The sequence below is a fragment of the Photinus pyralis genome, unplaced genomic scaffold (assembly GCF_008802855.1).
Source record: "Photinus pyralis isolate 1611_PpyrPB1 unplaced genomic scaffold, Ppyr1.3 Ppyr1.4_LG1, whole genome shotgun sequence".
Classification (NCBI taxonomy): domain Eukaryota; kingdom Metazoa; phylum Arthropoda; class Insecta; order Coleoptera; family Lampyridae; genus Photinus; species Photinus pyralis.
The window spans coordinates 29,448,480-29,470,430 of NW_022170249.1; the positions used below are offsets into that span (position 1 = coordinate 29,448,480).

Sequence of the window (21,951 nt, forward strand, 5' to 3'; positions counted from 1 at the left end):
CCGTATAAACCGTTATAATTGATTGTTTATGAAACCACATGCTTCTTTTTTTTAAGTAATGACCTTTTAACGTGTTTTTCTTCCCTCGCTTGTTAATGAAACTGAGGTAACGCAAACATTTAATTTGTCGTCCCTCATTTTTAGCATTACCTTCCATAGTACCTATAGATAAAATCGAGGTTAGTTTTTGCTACTGTTCGCAGGTGTCCGAACATTTTTAAATTACCTTCAGCTTCAAAGGATTTGTATTACCTATACTTGTATTATTAGGGAGTAATTTGGAGATCTATTTTGCAATAATGACCCATTTTTGACAAGCACAGCTTGCCATTGAAAGTTTCAACTGCAAAACGTCCCTTTTTTATTAGCTGTTCCACTATACAACATGTGTGTAAACGAGGGCAGTTTTCATAAAATGTAAAGACGGCTTTTCGCTGTATATTACTACACGTATCCTTTTATTTTAGGGACGGATCCCTACAAGTTTTTTATTTAGGTAATTCACAATGAATTGTATTATTTATGTGATTATTTTTAAACTGATCAGCCGTGAAAATAAAATAAATAAAGAATATTTTAACATTATGTAGGTGTTCGGAGAGTTTTTATAAACATACAAGTGTGATGATGGATGAGAAATGAAATAAACTTTTTGCATTGTTCCGCACGCCCAAACCTACATACTTGATTATTTGAAATGTCGCTCATAGCAAGAAATAAATTATTTTTAAAAATAAGTACCTATATAACTTAAACAATAATTTTGATTAAAAACTGCAGTAATTTCGGTATTGAGAAGCAAAGATTACCATATAAAGTCTGTAGAAATGTTTGACTCGTAAATTACATACCTTAATTAATCATAGACATTGTAGTGGAAATGCACATTTCGCTTTCATTTGAGGGAAGGGGGAGAGCTTTATGGCTGGAAAACCACACAGACTTTTCAATAGAAAAATCTGTAAATCGGTAAATGCGATTCCACAATTTTATTAATAAATACCAGCCGATTCGCAGTAGTTTTTTCGATATAAGTAAATCTTGTGCCCAAAAGTTATGAGTTAGGGCAGAGAATACGCAACACACAATGAATCTGAAATGAAATTTGAAATAGATGACGCATCTTTTTTCGGCAATTTCCTAGCTTGAAATATGAACTCTAAGATGGAGTATGTAATAGAAGAGATCATGAACCGTGAAATTTTATTAATTAGCGCTAATCTTTATTTTAGGGTATCTAAGTATCACACTATGCGTCTTTATGTACCTACCTATCGAAATATGATTTATCATTTCAAAATCATTCCCAGTATATCAAGAGACAAGCAACGAGTTTAAAGGCATGGCTCACAGCGGAGTGCCTTTAAACGTTGCAAGTACTTTTAAAGACCAATTGTACACGTGTTTCTTATAGTATTTATTTATTATACCTGCAATATAACTTAAAAATAAGAAGTAAAATAATAGTTATTTGTTTCATTAGTACAAAAAATGGCAGTTTTCGAGACGAGGAAGATAGTTGCTGGACGACGCGTTAGCGGAGTCCAGCAACCTTCCGAGTCCCGAAAACGCATTTTTTGTACGAATAAAACATACAATTTTTTCTCCAACCCCCTTTACTTCAAATTATATTCGAATTTAGATTCAGTCACAGTTTCACTACTAGTATGAGAACTTTTGCTTTCTTGTCCTCACGTGTCATGCCACTCTAGTTTTTAGGTTTAACTTATAACCTATTCGTTCTTACTTCTTACTTCTCACCTCTCGCGACTTTGTAGGGAGCAATCTAAGGTAGCATGTTCTGCCGTTTCTATAATCTCTGGCGGAGTGCAATCCATGTCGCTATCAGTTTCAGTCATTTTATTGTATACACAATTAATATTGTTATATTTTGTATTGAAATAAAAAACTTACCATACAGTTTTTTAATTAAAATTAATTGCAATTAACTTTTTCAAATTTTGAATTCAAAATGACAGATAATAGTGCAATGGGCCTGAAGTAGATGGCGTTACGCCCGACGGCGGGTTGCATACGTATTAAAATTACGTTCACCGAATACCTATGTAACTTGTACACATGGTTTAAATAAAAATAGCGAGCGTAAATCATTTTCAATACATGTACATACGTATAGGTAACAGCATTATTTGCATTGAATATGCAAAAATATTTGATTTGTATGTATAGAAATATCTTACAACCTGCAATGTAAAACGATGTCAATGTGACATATCTCCGTGATTGTAATTTTTTAATTGGCCAACTTTCAAGGTCAATTTCTTTTTGGTACTAGGACCAAAAGTATCCACTTTTTGTACAGTTGCCATGGTGAAAGCGATTAATCCGCAAAACGTCAATTTTACGTACCGAACACTGTCACAAAATAGCGTCTTATTCAGGTGGTTGGAGAAAAAATCATATATTATATTGACGTTATACTCGAATCAGTGAAATATAATTAAACTGGAACGCGCACTGGCAGTCTCTGCCATAGAAACGTAGCGCGCCGAAAGAGATAGTGCAAGGAGGATTTCTGTCACTGTCACTCATTAGGAAACTGATCATTAATATAAATTCAAAACGTATCAAATAGGGTGCTCTATTCTATGCATGCGCGAGAGTAGGACAGAGATCCCCCTTGTGGTCCTCTCTCTCGGATCGCTGGCCGACGGAGCGGGCGTTCCTTTACTTATAGTTCAGTGACAGTGACTTTTTATTTTATTTTTATTTTATTTTTATTTTATTTTTATTTTATTTTTATTTTATTTTTATTTTATTTTTATTTTATTTTTATTTTATTTTTATTTTATTTTTTTTTTATTTTTATTTTTATTTTTATTTTATTTATTTTTATTTTATTTTTATTTTATTTTTATTTTATTTTTATTTTATTTTTATTTTATTTTTATTTTATTTTTATTTTATTTTTATTTTTATGTGTAGACGGATAAGTGGGAATCGAGGAGCGAAGCAGATCTGCGTGGTGCTGCGGCTTGTGAAAAGCATTTATTTATCTTCTATGTTGAGCTTGCGTGTGTTAGTAGATTCTCTATGGACGGAGAAAGAATAGAAAAATTAATTGTACTCGTCCGCTTTCTTTTTTGTCGTCGTCGTTTACATGGCATAGTGCCGCTATAAATATGAAATCATCTGGTGATGATGACGATGATGGTTCTTCTTTGAGCGTGTAATATTCAAATATTAATTAATTAATGACAGCCAGATCTGTAGGTATTTGTTTTATGAAGTTATTTTGGTTGCATAAAATTAGGCGCTTATAGATATTTTGTCTTTTAAAAGTAGATAGGGAAATACAGTAAATTCCTATGACTACCTACTTCTTAATAAATATCACTGTATTGTATGTAACAACTGATGTGTGTGTTGCCTAAACACACAAAATCTATGCAAGCGCTCGTAATGGTCATGAATCATAAGAGCTGTAGGAGAAGCCTTTTGCGCCTTTCTACACCAACGTACATTTCTAGAGCGTCCACAATAAAAAAAAAACGGGTAGAGATAAGGTAGAGGCGAGTTCAGAGCAGATAGTGAACACGTAGAAAGCATAGTGTGCGATTTTTACAGAAGAATTTTCTTGAACGTAACTAGAGTCATCTATCAATGACCAGCCATATTAATTTATATATTGTAGGAGAAATGTAATTGAACTAAGGTTATTAATTAAAATTTTTCTATGGCGATCGATTTCGGATCATATGTCCCATCGTTAGGATTAGTTACAGATTTGCAAAACGCGCTCTCTTGAGCTCAACAGTTTGCGACCCGAAGTTCAAAGATAATTTTTATTTTTTGTCGACTCCTATGTTTTCTGCGGAAGCCCTTTTTGATATTAATATTTTCTCCGACTACGTGTTTGATCCCCTTTTACTAAAAATTAATCTGAATTCAAATATTGACATAGCAGATCTATATATTATAGTGACATCCTCGTATGTGTAATATTTTTGAGATCATCACCATTGATTGACGTCAATTATTGTTTATGTTCTATCCCATCAAGTATTTTATTCTTTAGGATCCCTTGTTTCCCCCCTTTTGGTAAGTATTCTCCCCTCTCTTTTGGAAGTTACTCAAGACTAAGTCAGTGGCGCCTAGACGGTTTACTTTACTACCTTTCCCTTTTGTTTATTTTTGCTAGTCTAAAAGAACCCTGATATTCACACGGTGTAACGGTCCTAGTAGTTACAGGCCACCCTTGGCCTATTGGTAACCCAAGGACCTCCAAAAATCTCCCTTTCCTAAACCTCCTCCGGTTCACCCATACAAAACTGTATGGTTGGTTGCCTATGGTTCAGGTTCACCGGGAGATGCTGCGTAGCTTTACAGCCGGAGATATCAGGTCCCCACTTTTAATAAACTAAACCTTGTTATAATACAAGAAAATATAATTAAACAAATATACAGGGTGTATCATTAATATTGCGAAAAAATTCAGGGTGAGATTCCTTGCATAAAAATAAGAATAAAAGTTCATATAAACATGTAACAAAAATGCATATCGCACATTTCACTATTTGCGTAATTCATTTTGAAAAAGAAACCTAACAACTGTCAAATCGCTGTAAAGTAACGACTTTCATATAAAAAGTCAATGGTACTCTCGATAGAGTGATCCGACAAGTGATTATGCAGAGGAAACAAAAAAGTTTTATTTTCAATTGCATAATATTCAACGCCCTGTATCTCGGAAACGAGGCATTTTTGGAAACATGTTTATATGAACTATTATTCTTAGTTTTATGCAAGGAATCTCACCCTGAATTTTTTCGCAATATTACTGATACACCCTGTATGTACACAAGATAAATATTTACAAAATAACTAAACTGGTTGAACGCGACCCAAGTAGAATGTGTCAAACGGGTCCGTTGACATTCTTTGGTCGTTTTGTTTAATCGGGTTAACCTTCAATATAAACAACCGGCAAGTAGTTTCAAAGACAATTAATGATATGATTTAACTTTAAACGGCATCCATACAAAACAAGTAAGTTTTACGTTACAAGACAAACTAAAACTTTATCCGGGGTATAATTACAGGAGGGCTTGTTCCGGGTGAGCGCGAATGTACATTCGCAGCGTCTACCGAAATTTTACAACAGGTATAACTTAATTCACGGACGGTAACTGGGGAAAAGCGCGGTCACATCTTTTATCTCGTCTTTTATGGGAGAGACAGGTAACTTCAATTAATGGCACGGCTATACGGCCATACACTTTTAATTCACGGAAGGTAACTGGTAGAGACACGGTCCTACAACCGTCATCTCTAATGCAGGGACAGGTAACTTCAATGAATGGCACGGCTATACGGCCGTACACTTTTAATTCACGGACGGTAACTGGGAACGAGCACAGTCCTACAACCGCCGACTCTAATTCAGGGACAGGTAACTGGTGAGGGTGAGAGTGGTGTTACAACCGCCACTCCGGGAATGGGACTGTGGTGCTTAGGACCAGGGCAAAGATCTAAGACCTTCTTTCTGGTTCGGCTTCTACTTTTATAGTGTTTGGAAGGAAGTGGGAATGTAATGGTGATGGTAATGTTACTGGTGGGAATGTCAAGCATGACGTCTCCGAAACTACCGCCCTCTCCTGATAGAAATTTAGATTAATTTCAGATTCCTACAGGAGTCAAATTAAGAATTAAATTTCGCATCATTACAATGGACACACCTCTACTCTGCCCGACCTTACCGTGTGCTATCTATGCGCGTATTACGCTCGTGTATTCTACAAAAGACACAAAATGAAAATGAATATCAATGTAATTTTATTACATTTGCTCAAAGTGAACGTAACAACATGGAAAATGGCGTCTTTCATCTTACTTTTAATTTCGAGAGCGCTTACAGAGAGAGTAATTTCGTTCACATGGGCATGCGCATTTTGAGTAGATTTTGATTTTTGTGAAGCAAAGGGTACCCTACTCTTTGGTGTCAGTTTACTTTTACAACTCTGCTAAATTGGATGGGATTCTTTGTGAAACAAAAAATGTTTCGTATGCAAGAATCAAACTCGGACTGCCCGGGCCGGGTGCATGCCAGGCCAGATACCCATTGTGGCACGCGTTGAAAGTTCAATTTAACTGAAACATGGTAGACCAACCAGCAAAATCAAAAATTACACAAGTAGTTGTGATACAATTGGGATGAGGGTTGGAGCTCCTTCTCACGAGGCATTCATTCTCGCAGACATTTATTATTATGTCTAATTGTTATTGTTTAATAGGTTATTTAGCATGACTGCCTCCTCAGGTCGCAAAACTACTTCAATCCAGTGCTGTAGTAGTTTTGAATTTCCCAGTGCCAGTAGAAATACTCACCAAACAACTTGTCCCTTAAGCAACTCATCGGAAACTCCACTATTAATAAAGTTTAGTTTTATTAAATAACAAGATATTTAAATACAAGCATAATAAAAATTGAAAATACAATGGAAATAAATACATTTTGACTTAATGGCTTTCTTGACGATGCACAAATCGTAAAAGAAAAGCCCTCACTTCTATTGCGCATAGATTTTTTGAAAGAACAAAATTTGCGTAGTACTCAATAACATTAATAATATCATAGTGTCAAGTAAACAAAAAATAATTCTGTGTTAGACATTAGTAGGTAATAAAATTATAAAAATGGTCCCTTTAAGCCAATCAATTTTACAGAACTTCTGTAAATACTAAAAAACAACTGAAAATAGTTATGGCAACTAAAGTATTACGTATATCTAAAGAACAATTAAAAAAAATTAATCGAAAAGAAAAGATTCCAAATCCATTAACAGTATAGTGAGAACTTTTAGTGCATTAAATACATTTCGCGTTAAATTGCTGTAAAACAAAACTGGCGATTTTTGCTATACCGCAATATAAAGCCGAAATCATTCATTTGTAACATATAAAAATATGCACATTATATATAAATTAAAAACTTAGCTAATTGTCAGTCATTATTAGAATGGAATATTTCTGTTAGTACTTATGTCTTAAAGTCGGAACGGTTCTTTCGGTGTTGTCGCTCTTTTCGTTTGCGGTTTTGTTGTATCCGATGCTCCGGATGGTTTCCTAACAAGCCTTGAGCTTGCTGTCTGCGTTCCCGAGGGAACTGGTGTGTTAGATCCTGAAGGTGTCCTCGTCCTTAAAATATGAAAGTGCAGTTTTAATTTGACTTTCAAGAAAGTGTGACCCGTGTTAAAACATTCAAAACAAAATCTGCTGTTGTAGCGCAGATGGGACATTGCATTGTTAAAAAGTGAATGCAGGTAAAATTTAATTTTTTGGTACATTACCTCATGGCGGTCCGGAGCGTTGGAGCGTTAGAAGGTGTTGCGGGCGTCTTGAACGTCCTGATTACAAACATTAATATGCAAGTTAATTAAATTAGATATGCGTTAGAAATCTACTCTATTATACAAAACATGTTACAGATTTAACGTTTTTGTAAATAAAATAAGTAAATTTATGTAAGGCAGACTGTTGAGACAATTACAGGCTGATGCAAATTCGAGGGCCACCATGGGGATCTCGGAAACTGTAAGAGATAGGTAGGTAGTTTAAATGTGGCAAAATTGCGTACTTTGATGCTGAACAAAATGCAGTTTGGAAACTAAAAGAATTATGACTACTTTCAGAGATATCATTAAAAAAAATTTATTTCATTTTGCAAACCCATTTGAATTTTTTGCCGAAGATATTTAAAAAGATGTTTCAAAATAAAAGACACATAATTATGGGCACTTTTTTCGCTCTACAAGATGCTACTTTTAAATTTTAAGTCTGACCTTTGGGTGCGGTTAACCATCACCAACTTTGTTTTTTCTTATGGAAGCCATTTTTACTTTTTGTGTTATTTGATAGTGTATTTTTTTCTTATTTCAAAAATGTAAATATCCCTATCTTTTAACAAGAAATAGCGCTATTAATTGTAAAACGCAAAAAACTACCGACATACACAACCCAAGTATGCCAGGCAAAAAAAGAAGATTATTTAACAATTTTTAGAAACAGTGATGTTTACATTTTTGAAATCAGAAAAAAATGCACTATCAAATAACACAAAAAGTAAAAATGACTTCCATAAGAAAAAACAAAGTTGATGATTGTTAACCAGAGACAAAACGTCAGACATAAAATTTAGCATCTCGTAGAGGGAAAAAAATTATCAAAGTCCTCGTTTGAGATCGAAGGGACTTCAGCGCATTTTTGTGTGGCAGATCAGTATTCTATTAGCCACTTTCGACTCAACCATCAATAACAGATCTTGTCGAAGGCTACTACATTCACTAACCGCTTCCCACTTTCCTCGTGCACCCGCAATTCGCTTTTAAAGATTTGACTCCACCATCAGTAAGATCGTGTCGGGGGCTACCACATTCCCTTTGACGGTACCCCCTTCCGACGTCCCGTTTACCCGCAATTCGTGTTTGAAGATTTGACTCCACCATCAGGAAGATCGTGTCGGGGGCTACCACATTCCCTTTGACGGTACCCACTTCCGACGTTCGTTCACCCGCAATTCGCGTTTGAAGATTTGACTCCACCATCAGGAAGATCGTGTCGGGGGCTACCACATTTCCTTTGACGGTACCCCCTTCCGACGTCCCGTTCACCCGCAATTCGCGATTGAAGATTTGACTCCACCATCAGTGAGATCGTGTCGCGGGCTACCACATTCCCTTTTACGGTACCCACTTCCGACGTCCCGTTCACCCGCAATTCGCGTTTGAAGATTTGACTCCACCATCAGGAAGATCGTGTCGGGGGCTACCACATTCCCTTTGACGGTACCTCCTTCCGACGTCCCGTTCACCCGCAATTCGCGTTTGAAGATTTGACTCCACCATCAGGAAAATCGTGTCGGGGGCTACCACATTTCCTTTGACGGTACCCCCTTCCGACGTCCCGTTCACCCGCAATTCGCGTTTGAAGATTTGACTCCACCATCAGGAAGATCGTGTCGGGGGCTACCACATTTCCTTTGACGGTACCCCCTTCCGACGTCCCGTTCACCCGCAATTCGCGATTGAAGATTTGACTCCACCATCAGTGAGATCGTGTCGCGGGCTACCACATTCCCTTTACGGTACCCACTTCCGACGTCCCGTTCACCCGCAATTCGCGTTTGAAGATTTGACTCCACCATCAGGAAGATCGTGTCGGGGGCTACCACATTCCCTTTGACGGTACCTCCTTCCGACGTCCCGTTCACCAGCAATTCGCGTTTGAAGATTTGACTCCACCATCAGGAAGATCGTGTCGGGGGCTACCACATTTCCTTTGACGGTACCCCTTCCGACGTCCCGTTCACCCGCAATTCGCGTTTGAAGATTTGACTCCACCATCAGGAAGATCGTGTCGGGGGCTACCACATTCCCTTTGACGGTACCCCCTTCCGACGTCCCGTTCACCCGCAATTCGCGTTTGAAGATTTGACTCCACCATCAGTGAGATCGTGTCGCGGGCTACCACATTCTCTTTTACGGTACCCACTTCCGACGTCCCGTTCACTCGCAATTCACTTCTATTGGCGACACGAGAAAGAGAGACAGCGATTCGAGATTCACGAAACGTTAAACCGCGTGAGTTCGCAACGGAAGGTAAAAGGCGCCTGACTACTTCTCGAAGACGCGCGCGCCGCCTCGCAAAAGGTCGTTAATTTCGCCCCTATGACAAAAAACAAAATTCCGCCACGCAGGAGTTGTGCGCGTTTACAACATCTTTCCGACGACACCAATTTCAAAAGAATCGGACCAAAACTGTAGTAGAAGATAGGAAAAAAACTGAAAAACCTTCACGTTAGTATACTACGCTCGAGGATGACGCCCAGATGTCGCCAACCCCACATCATGTAGCCATGTCCCTAAGGTTGACAAATTTCACGGCCCTGTAGATACACGTACACCCGTTGCCTTTCTACAAGAGTTCTTCTACGCGCCCACATTTGCTGCCAGCCAGCCAGCCAAAGTGAGATTAAAAGCTACTTTTTACAAATAAATTTGCAAAAATGCGCTAAAAAGTGGCCATAATAATGTGTCATTTATTTTGAAATATCTGTTTAAATAACTTCGGTAAAAAATAAAAACGATTTTGTAAAATTTCGATTTTTTTAGGATATCTCCGAAAATAGTCAGAATTTTTGCAGTTTCAAAACGGCATTTTGTTAAGCATCAAACTGCAATTTTGCCAAATTTAAACTACCTACCTATACAGTTTCAGAGATCCCTATGGTGACCCTCGCATTTGAATCACACTGTATACTGTAAAAGTATGAAGATTCGTCAATCTTAGAATTTACAGGTAAAACTTAAAATTTACAACAATTTACCTTCACTTTTTTGTACCTGTAGATTCTAAGATGGATCGCTGTTCTCACTTTTACAGTCACACGTACACCAAACCTTCTATCACAATTTCTTTTCTGACGAATGAAAATTGAACCTTAGCAGACAGAATTTCCTATTTTCAAATTTCAGATACAGATACAGATTTACAGCTTGATCTTTTTAAATGGTGAAGCATACCCAGTACTGAGTCTTAGAAATGAGACACCAACTGGCAACCGGCCATTTAGGTTGAACATTTGCCACTGTGAGTCTCAAGGGGGAAATTGATGGCATGACAAATGAAAATCTCAGCAGACAGAATTTTCTATTTTAGATCTTTTTGTTGAAATGGGACACCAATTGGAGAATTAGGCTGAACAGTTGTCACTCTGAGCTTTCAAAGTGGAAACTAATGGCCGTTTGCACAGACAAATTTAAGTGGAGCGTAGCTTAAAATCTATTGGCAACGATTATTGAGACAATGGTTGCCATGGATTTTAAGGTACGCTTAAGCTAAGTTACACTTAAATTTGTCGGTGCAAATGGCCATAAGGAAGGAGGGTTAAGACGGAAACACGACTGTCACGTCACGTGCTATCACGCAAACTCACGTTACCTGCGCAATATGTGCAACTCCACTGACGTATAGAAGTTTATGACGTTTATGTCTTTAGAATCATACTACTGTCACCAAACGCATTCACGATGTGCTGTTCTGATCTCGCATGATCTCACGCGTGCAGCGATTTTTGCTATCAACGCCTGCCTGATATGTGGAATTGCACATAGAAATGTGGGAAATGAAATGAAAACCATTGAAGAATACTAGAAGAACATGATTTCCTGGGTCCTGGGTCCAAAGAGCTAAAGATTTGGTAAGGTTTGGCAGGAGCGATATATAACATTTAATAGATCAGTGTTAAATGAAAAGACACCTCCACTAAATGAGTCCCACGAGAAAGAGAAACTGCACATGCTGTTCCACTGTAAGGCATATAACAAATCAAGGCACATGTTCCTTGGTGAATGAAGATGCATCTGGGAATGCTGCAAGATGCTGCTCCCAGGAGAATTCTAGTTTTCTTATAAGGGAGTGAGACTAAGGGGTACAATGAGTCCAAAGGCCGCGGTACAGGGATCTAATAGAAGACCACCTCCGAAAATAATAATAATAATACAAAGTTAGGTTTAGACTGTAGATGTATTCGTTACAGAGTTGTTCTTCATAGTTCATGGTTTCTGTAATTGGTGATTAATACAGATCATATTTTTAGCAAATTATGTGTCAGAAACTGTGGATGAGAAAGTATGGATACTTTCAACAATGTCATCTTCGATTTTAATGTTTACTTTCTTGTTAAGCATTCTTTCTACATCATTTAGTTTTTCACTTCAACCTTTCACCACATGAGAATATTTACAGTCAGACCAAAAAAAAACAGGAATTTTGTTTCAGCACAATACAGTACTTTACTTATGGGTGAAATGTATGGTTGACTTGCAATATTTTTGAAAACGTTTGTATTCACTTTCTGAATGTTCCAAAAGAATGCTTACCCCAGAAAGATGAAATTTTACACATATTAGACATAATCCCAAAACTATCTACTCACACAGTAAATAAGACAAAATAAAAAAAAAACACACACTGAAACTAATCCACTTAACCAAAAAATCCTCACAAATAAGTTACCTATTGGAGACAGGTATCCTCGATTTACTTCCCAAAGACTTTGACCTTGTTAGTTTTAAAAGAACAACATACAAAAGTTAATAATTTTTCACTTGACAGTACACAACAAAAAGCCAATCTCTTAAGCTATTCAAGAATTTCAAAGCTGATAAGCTCATGCAATCAAACTACTAATTTACCCCTACCCAGAAGAGAATGAGTAAGAACATGAGCTCGTTGTGGAAGGTGATTCTAATTCAGTATCACCTTCATCCGGTCCCACATAAACAGGAATACGTGACCTACCCAGTAATAGACAAAATTATTATTACAATCGACATACAGTTAATGCAATAAACCACACTGCAAAGCAGGCACTATTAGTATTTGAATACTGTAAGAGCAATTCAAGTATTTAAATACTTCCCATTGCCCACCTCTGCTCGCCCGCCACCGTTAAATCAAGAATTAATGTTGTTAAGATTACCTTGAAACAGCAGTGTTTAATAACGTTGGTATGCTTGATGCTCGGGGTATGCCAGACGATCTAATAAGTGTTAGAAATTGAATTAATTCATTAGTGATGCTGCTTATGCATTATGCAAGTTTCAATCATTCATCTATGTTACTGTATTAGTGACTGTAACTTACTTTCCAGCGGGACTAGTTGGAGTGAGAAGACCTGTGGGCGTTCGTGGTCTTGAAGAGGAGAGGCCGTTAAGTGGCGTCGTTTTCCTTGGGGTTGTTGTCGTTACCGTCAGTGTGTTTCGACCTGACATTGGAGTACGACGGGTTGGTATTCTCGACGGTGTACCATCGTCTAAAAACCAATGTTTTAATTATGTCTACGCATGCGGCATAGTTCGTACCAGTACTGTCGAGAGATAAATTAGAGCCATGTCTAGAAGGAGGTTTACTACTAGGTCGACTGCCGGTTCGTGATGCGGGTCGTGAACTAGGTCTTGAACCTCCTGGTGTAAGTGTAGACCTATACGAAGGTTTTCTAGGTGTACGAAGTGAAGGCCCTTCCGTATCTGAGAGAGATTCAGGTGTACCCAAAGAGGACTTTGACGCTCTCGTTGGACCGCCTGAACTCATGGGCGTAGATCTGACGGAACGTTCTCGTACCTAACAATGAAAGACATATTACCTATCTACCCACAAAAACTTGACTTCAACAAATATTTGAAAACTCAAAAATGCACTTACCTTCAACCTTCCTTACCTTAACAAGATTCCATAATAAAGTGATTACTTTGTTAATTTATTTAATATAAGGAATATTAACCATACATTACCATAAATGGTCCTTTATACCTACCATCGGCACTTGCGAAAGGTATAGCAATTTGTGATGGTCAGTCATTGGCCCAATAACCGCAACTAAATCAAGCAATCAAAATAGTACCATAAAAATACATCAGATGAAAGAACTGAGTATTTAACTGGTACTTATTCCACATTCATTCAGGGGTTTTTATAATTACATCCTTTATCGAAAACAATACACAACGCTATGCTAATACATAGAAAGAAAGTGTAGATTTTGCATATATGCCCCTAAAGGATTGCAAACAGCAACTGCACAAAAAGCTATACTTTTTTACCTTCCTTATAGTTTATAATTGCAACTGCCATTAGATACTGATAACTGGTTTTTTTATCATTACTGCCCAAAATTCATTTGGTTTTTACTAGTAAATCCATGTTTAGACACATGTAAAGAGGATATCTTGTATTTTTATATCTAGACATGCCAGCTATTGTATTAAATGTTGGACGTACTGTTTAGTTTTTAAGACGGCAGATTGCACGTTTTTGTCTAGATAGAAAAAATACATGATAAGCGTTCTTTCCATGTATTTCTGCAGTAATTTACTTGTAGAAATTTAACAGTCTAGAACAGACTTAAATAATCAGTCATTACAACACAAAAAACATAAATAATAAAAATGTTAAATACTGGTGTAATGCTCAATAAGTGGTTCAAGTAAAACAGATAACACCCAAGTATTATAAAAACCTGGTAATACCTACAAAGGTAATATTCTCCTATAAAGGTTGTACTATATTAAGAGACAAAGGAGTCCATCCAACCATTGATGTATTGTTTATTTAGTTTAGAAATATATGTACAGACATTTCCCAAAATAAATTATAATGCCCAACAGTTTTGAAAGTAGAAACTACAGATCTCGTCCCCATCAAAACAACAACGTCTTGCTAATTTGCTAATAATAATAATACTACTAATAATGTGGAATTGCTGTTACGAGAGTTTTCCCAGAAAACCATAGCATTTTATACTAAATGATCATATCAACACTGGAATTTAGTTGCATCTGAAGAGCATTGTGTGTGACAACATGATAATTGCTCCATTTCATACACTAACTGCACATTCAAGAACCCTTCATTCTCCAAAATAAAAAATACAAATAAGAAAATACAGCAATTTGATAATATACTTCCGGAAATGCATCATCCTACTTCTCTAAATATGTTTCTTTTGTCACAATGGTAGCCATAAATGTTATTCTTATTCTAATTATTTAATGTTAAGGTTCCATTTTCAATAATAGAATAAGTCTTAAAAAATCGGAGCTTTTGAATACATCTGAGGTCTGTAAATTGGCATGTTAACTAACATTGCGTAATGTTTTATCCGATAGTAAGGGGGCCCATGATGGTGAACAGGGATTTACTTAAGCTACGTAAGGACCTATTGAACTTTGTGGATTAGATGGTAGAAAGAAAAAAATGTATATGATGTACATTCTTCCACCAGTAGGGGGCGCGTCTAAACTTTTTTAGTAATGTACAAAAAAATTGTCACATGAAAACACTCGAGCGCGTCAAAAATTAATAGTGTACATACCACACGAGTCTCTGATATTGGAGACATCTGCCGGTTTACATATGGTGGGGGAGGCTATACGGAAGGGTAGAAAACGGAATTTATTCCAGCGCGTGAGATACTTCAAACGGATGTTAAGTGAATTCCAAAGAAGCTCGCATTCAAAAGACTGAAGATTAGAACATGATGGAAGCTCGGGCGGCTTTTTGAAAATGCAAAAAAAATCGCCATTTTGAAATATTCAGCGCGTCAGATGATCATACAGCGGATTTAGCTTCATATCGTATTGACCCATAATCTGACGATAATTGAGAGAAATTTTCTTAAATCTGACGGTTTAAAAAAACTTTTTTTTTAATTTGATTTATATAAAACACAAATATTAGTAGCTAAACACAAGCAAACAACCTAGAGGGTTGTACATATCACAATGTGACATCACCGCCTATGATCTCAGTCAACTGACATGCTTCAGCTGCTGAACGCACTGAACTTTATTGATGATTTGTTCTTAATTTGACGTGTGGAAGTCGACAGATCATATTTCTTCTGTTATTTTTGAATAATTTCCCTCAAAATAGAACAAATTTGTCACCAAAGACAGTAAAATGCGTTATTATACAGGGTGTTCCTACATATATGATGTAAAGACGAAAGGGGATAATTCCTTGACTTATTTTATCACTGAAGGTTCATATAAATATAGATCAGTCAACGCTTCTTGGCCGATCTGCAGGGTGTTATAGTTCTACACTTTACAATTTAAACTTTTAATTCATAAACATATGCAAATACAAGATACAATTTTCAATGCCAGCTCTGAAAACTAATAAAAACAAGATATTATCCAAAGAAGCCAGGGCCTAGTGGATATTTTACAAATTATACTTTCATTTAACTAGGGAAAATTAATTTTTATTTTTTTCTCGGTAAAGGTCATAGATACAAAAAAATTACTAGAGACCAAAAAATTTCTAAACAAACCAGGAAATTCAATTCTTGTTTCACAATCTACCAGTGGTCCATCGAAAAAAAGTTCAAGGGTAGAAAATGAAACATGATTCCTGAAAAAAGACGCCCTGTAGAATCTCCCTACTATTGACACAACCGATGATGTAAGCTCTTCAGCGTAACATATTCCAAATTCTAATGTCTCTAAAATTGCAGGAGATATAAAGAACAACTTAAAAAATCTTGAAATTTTAACACCCTGTAAATCGGAACGAAGCTGTGGCGGACCTATGTTTGTATGACCTTTTAGTCACAAAATAAGCCAAAGAATTCCCCCCTTCCTAATTTATGTACAGTGTGATTGATTCTGCGTGTCCAAGCGTATATTACTTTTATTATTATTGGAGATACGAAAAGTGTAAAAAAACAAAAATACTCCACTTAAAATTTACATATTCAAAAAAATGAGTGATATAAAAACAAAAGAGTATCAGAAAACAAGATAATTTTTTTTAATAGAATGGTTTTCTGGAAAGTTCTTAAAAAGCTTGAAATTCTCTTTACAATGATATCAAATAGATTATAATTACTTAAGAAAGCTGCAGTAATGTTTTTAAAACCAATTGCAGAACTGTGGAAATTTAAACAAAAACAAAAGAGTTTTTCGCTTGTCCTGTCTGTCACAAAATCAGTTTAGTGAACAATATAACTTATAAGAACCACAATGCAACAAACTAATAATTACACAGCTGATGAAAAAAGGGTTTTTATTCTTTAAGATATTTTCTTTAAAATTATTTTGCGTTCTGATACTCTGTGTTTTTATATACCTTGTTTTTTTAATATGTAGCTTTATCAGAAATTGAAAGTAGAGTATTTTTACTTCTTACACTTTTTTCCTATCTCCAATAATAAAAGAAATATAGACGCTTTGACACGCAAAATCAATCACACTGCCCCTGAACTAATTCAATTGGCAGCTATGTCCAAAGTTTTTTTTAGTAAGCATAAGACATTGACAAATGAAACTAACAGTTCTATCTAGGTTTTCAGATTCGATTTTGTAAAACAACTTCTAAAAATGCTACCACAATATGGCACACCACTAAACAAAAATCGAAAAGACATTCTTATCTCAATGAAATTTGGTATCTGGCCGTTCCATGAAAATGATGATCCAAAATTAATTTTTGAAATTCGAAAACAAAATATCAAGTGTAATTTTTGGACTTAATGTCTCCCCCATGAAACATTTTGAACCCTTGCTTTATAAAACAACTTCTAAAAATGCTACCACAATATGGCACACCACTAAACAAAAATCGAAAAGACATTCTTATCTCAATGAAATTTGGTATCTGGCCGTTCCATGAAAATGATGATCCAAAATTAATTTTTGAAATTCGAAAACAAAATATCAAGTGTAATTTTTGGACTTAATGTCTCCCCCATGAAACATTTTGAACCCTTGCTTTACTTTTTTTGGTGTATCGCCCAATTTTTGTGCATTACATTACACATACATTGCGCAAAACTAAACAACCACTTGGAACAGAATCATGTGGCACAAAAATCACAATGGAGACATGGTGTGTCAATTTTAAAAATGCTTGAAATGTTTTATGAATATTTTTTTTACTTTTATTTTCCATAGGTAATGAAATGCGACAAAAAGCGCACCAATTTTGTTTAAAAAAATCTTCAGATCATGATGAGGGCCACAAAGCAAGGTAACACTCCACCGACCCATTTCAATCTTTCTTTGTTCTCCATTACCAATCATTACAATAATAACTCTGTCTTTTTTTATTGTATTTAACATATTTTTTGTAATTGTGAATAATCACCGCATGAATTACTTGAACCACAGCATATACAACGAAAAGTTGAGAGACGGCTGCTCGCTAGTGATTCGGCTTAACGCGGGTCGCCCATTTACAAGAAAAGTACTGAAGACGTCATAATTCCATATGTGGACTGTTTTTAAGCAACTTAGATTGTTTAATACAACTTTTGGCTAAACCTGTAGAACAGTAGAACCTTTGTGGCCCATTGAATATAAATGCAAACTGTATATGTATTATCCTAGGCAGATATACTCATCTTACACATATCACAACTTGTTAGAGACGCACGACAATTCGCAACGCGAGTCTGCTGTGAAAATCATATGATCAGTTGACTGGTCTTGCCGAAATTTTAACAGATTAGATTTTGAGAATGAGCCATACACAAATACACAAGGTGCAAAGTATATAAAATATTAGCTAATAAACGCATGTGAAGGTAGCAGCTATCTATATATAGTGCGATTCAATACTTTTACAAACTTTGGGGGAATGTTCTTCACACCACAGCCCAAAAAAAACTTGATATCAATATACAGTGTGTCCCAGATCGCGTGGGATTGCATGGGTAACTTTGTTATTATTAAAGATAGAGAATTGGTTAAATGGGCAATGTTTTGCAGTTTTGCTTATTTAAAATTTCCTTATGGAAATTCAAAATGTCGCATAGTCCTTAAATGTCCCATATCATCGAAATTATAAGAGATACAAAAAAAAGTTTTATATAAAAGTGGCTGTCTTTGATACGCTTAATTTAGAATTGATGTCAAAAAAAATTCAAGATGGCTACTTTTGAGGAACATTTACCAACTTCCTAAAGATAGGCGCTATATCGGATTTTTAGATTACTTGATAGATTTTTTAATTCTCTTTTCAACGAGCCATCATAACAAAAGATTGAAAATAAGATACCAGTTATATCAACGGTTTTTATAATTTAATCAAGTAGGCTGTGATGAATTAAAAAAAAACAAAACAAAATCTATTCGACCCAACAAAACAATGAAAATAATTACATTAGATGTTTAAAAAATCAGGGGCGCACTCATGAGAGGGGGGTTTGGGCATTACAACTCCCTCCAAAATTTTATATAAGTAGGCTTAAAAAAATTTTGATCTGTATAACATCACTTATTGACTATCTTATTATCCATACTTACATACCTACAAATGGTGGTATAACTACAAACTATCCCCTCGAAAAAATGTCATGCCATTATCCAGTTAAACACATTTCAAGACACTTTGCTTTATTTTACCATTGATGCATTGTCCCAGGTCACATTTTGTAGGTCAGTAGGTGGTTTATCCGCAAGAATATCGAAACTAACAGTTTTACCAGTCCGAGTATATGGACAGATGAATCTTATTTTTCTAACTGCGGAGTGTTCAAATCGACATAATGAACATTACTCGTCACAGGAAAACCTACATGTTGTAGTTTCACGCCGAAATCAAGTAATATTTTTTTTAATTAATGTATTTTATGGCATAATGGGAAGTCATGTAGTTGGACCGGTAATCTTCGTTGGATCTTTAACTGCTCACTATGATTTACAAATTCTCTAATGAACTTCCTTAAAGGATTTTTCTCGACAACGTATGTTTCGAAGAAAGGGTTGGTTTATGCTACCTACCAAGGAGCTGGCTGCTCAGGTCACAATTCACGAATTATGAGCAGTACATTAAATTATAAAAGTAAGTACTTAATTAAAAAATAAAAGTAAAGTGGAAGTAGCTACCACTACAATAATAATAATAATAATAATAATCATCATCAATGGCAATACGTTGCCTAAACTAAACTGTCTTGAAGTGTGTTTCACTAATAATGGCCAGTATTTTAAACATCTGGTGTAATTATTTTCACTGTTTTGTTGCCTCGAATAGATTTTGTTTTGTTTTTTTTTATTCGTCACAGACTACTTGATTAAAATACAAAAACCGTTAATATAACTGGTATCTTATTTTCAATCTTATGTTATAATAGCTCGTTGAAGACAATTAAAAAATCTATCAAGTAATCTAAAAATCCAATATGGCGCCCATTTAACTTTAGGAAGGTGGTAAATGTTCCTTAAAAGTGGCCATCTTGAATTTTTTTTACAAAAATTTTAAGTGGGCGGGGTTTATGCCAAAGCTGACTCATCATATAAACATTGTACATAAAAAATCGTAGGGCTGTAAACAAAAACTTGACAAAAAACTGACAGTAAAATACATATTGGTAAGATACTGTTAAAAACCCAAAATTGAATTACAGAATACTTCATTTTTCTAAATCAAATTCTGAATATTCATAGCGGCAACATTCGTAACTAAAAAAATCAAATGCACGATTTGACTCCCACATTTCTGAAAAAACCTGGAGATGTTCCTTTAAAATCTATCTACAACACTCTCTTGTACGGATTATGATTTATACTCCTAAAGTTAGACAGATGTTACTATTCTTGCATGAATACTTTGGAAGTCTAAATTTTTTGCAACAGTGAGCAATATACCAATGGCAGTACAATTAATTTTGCATTGGTGAATGTAAAATAAATTCTGTGTACAACAACACTACAAACTACTTAAATAGCAAAAACCACCACACAAGTGATAAAAAGAAAATAGAGGAGTGTTATTACCCAATGGCAAGTGTTGGGATTGGCATGTGCCATGTGCACCGTGGGGCTTGAGGTAGATCCCACATGCATGGGATAGGCGTTTCCAACCTCTCCCTTCGCGCGTAACTGCTCAAATATAGGCATCAACTCGGCCAAGTGCTCTTCAGCTACAGATGAGATGCCAACAGCAAAATTTAAAATGCAGAAAATACATAGTACTATGTGAAAGAAAATTTCAATTGTTTGCCAATGAATTTATATGCTCAATAACGGCACAAAAATGAGGCCAAACTCATTTAAGATATCACAAACTTAAATTGAGTTTCACAACATTCCACAGTGAAAACACTAACAAAAACTATCATGCAAATCATTATTTGGCAATTTTAAAAAACCCTGATAGTATTACAGTTCGCTATAAGTGTTCACATACTAACTAACATTCAACAGAACTGTAATGTGATGAAGAATTAGTCCAGCTATCTAATTACGTATATTTGTCTAAGGAAGTAAAGAATCATTGACCCTGCTCTCCTGAGGTAGTACTTTACAATACCGATACCTACCCATCTGCAAGTATGCCTTCCTAAATGGATGCGACAAATCTACAAACACTAAAAACACATGCGGGTACAACTTACGTGATTCTGTGCCCAAAAGCCTGGTTGCGCATTGTACTTATAAATATCTAAATTCTATAACAACACGTGATTTTACTGTAGATATTTATAAACACATGCAATGATATGGGTGGAACCGTGAACGAAACATGTGAAATTCCCACTGAAAAGAAGGCGGTGAAATACTATTCTAATTTCTAATGTCAAATTCCCTTCCTCAATAAAAGCTTACTGATAGTAAAAGCACAACTACTGCAACTAAAATGCCAATTATTTTACACTTTAATCCAAAAATAGGGTTGTGAATGCTGTGGATGTGTCTAGCAAACACACAACAATGGGGGTGATACAGAAAGTTAACAGAAAAATATTTAAGGGTAAATTCTTCTTTAAACACTAAATTAAAAATTATATTTGTGACTTTTTATTCGATCCAAACAGGAAAATGCATAACTCGTGAGTTTCTGTATTATTATGAATAAAAATGAATCATAATGTTGCTGTAATCCTAGCCTCGATAAGCAGAGGTTCCATGCAGTCCAAGGTCCAAAAGGAAAAAAAACTTGAAAACTCAAAACCTTTTCACGGTGCGCCTGCCATATTTCGCGCTACTCACTCCAACCCAGCGTGTTCAAGATGCATATCCGCTCCCTTGGTTTTTTTAAAGGGCCACATTCTTTCTTAATACTTGCATTTGGTTCTGCGTTAAAGTATATAGAGGAAGATATATACAGCCAACCCCCATTTTGTAGGTTATAATGATAATACATCATTTTGTGTAGTTTCCCATACTATTTACGCCATCATGTGTTTTGGAAACACAATATGACACAGCAACTGTACACTTGAAACCATATTTAGATAAATTATTGGCTGTTCTGTCATAATGAGATGATCTTTTCTTTATAACGAGGTATCTGTTTCCTTCTCGTATCCATTTTAAACTGGCTATGTAATTTCAAATACTATTTTCTACTCCTAAAATTCAGTTACTGAAAGGCGTGCTTTCCGCTTCTGCGGAAGCGCATCCCAATTTAGTTGTTTCTTAA

The 21,951-nt window shown here is 35.7% G+C and overlaps 1 protein-coding gene across 13 annotated transcripts in view; it reads right to left on the minus strand.

The window, feature by feature from the left end:
* Window positions 1-6,770: 6,770 nt before the first annotated feature.
* The window catches only part of LOC116180511 (dystonin), a 39,577-nt gene continuing 24,396 nt past the window's right edge, over window positions 6,771-21,951 (minus strand). For 5 of the 13 annotated variants that reach the window (XM_031500540.1, XM_031500598.1, XM_031500557.1 and 2 more), the window contains 7 exons: window positions 12,885-13,143; window positions 12,667-12,835; window positions 12,503-12,562; window positions 12,222-12,317; window positions 12,037-12,081; window positions 7,311-7,367; window positions 6,771-7,158 (listed from right to left, as the gene is read on the minus strand). In XM_031500540.1, the coding sequence (XP_031356400.1) occupies window positions 7,008-7,158; window positions 7,311-7,367; window positions 12,037-12,081; window positions 12,222-12,317; window positions 12,503-12,562; window positions 12,667-12,835; window positions 12,885-13,143 (837 nt within the window). In that variant the 3' untranslated portion in view covers window positions 6,771-7,007. Of the gene's footprint in view, window positions 7,159-7,310; window positions 7,368-12,036; window positions 12,082-12,221; window positions 12,318-12,502; window positions 12,563-12,666; window positions 12,836-12,884; window positions 13,144-13,336; window positions 13,399-20,303; window positions 20,450-21,951 lie in introns of those variants that run through there. The other 8 variants (XM_031500573.1, XM_031500549.1, XM_031500589.1 and 5 more) reach the window with 8 other exon arrangements.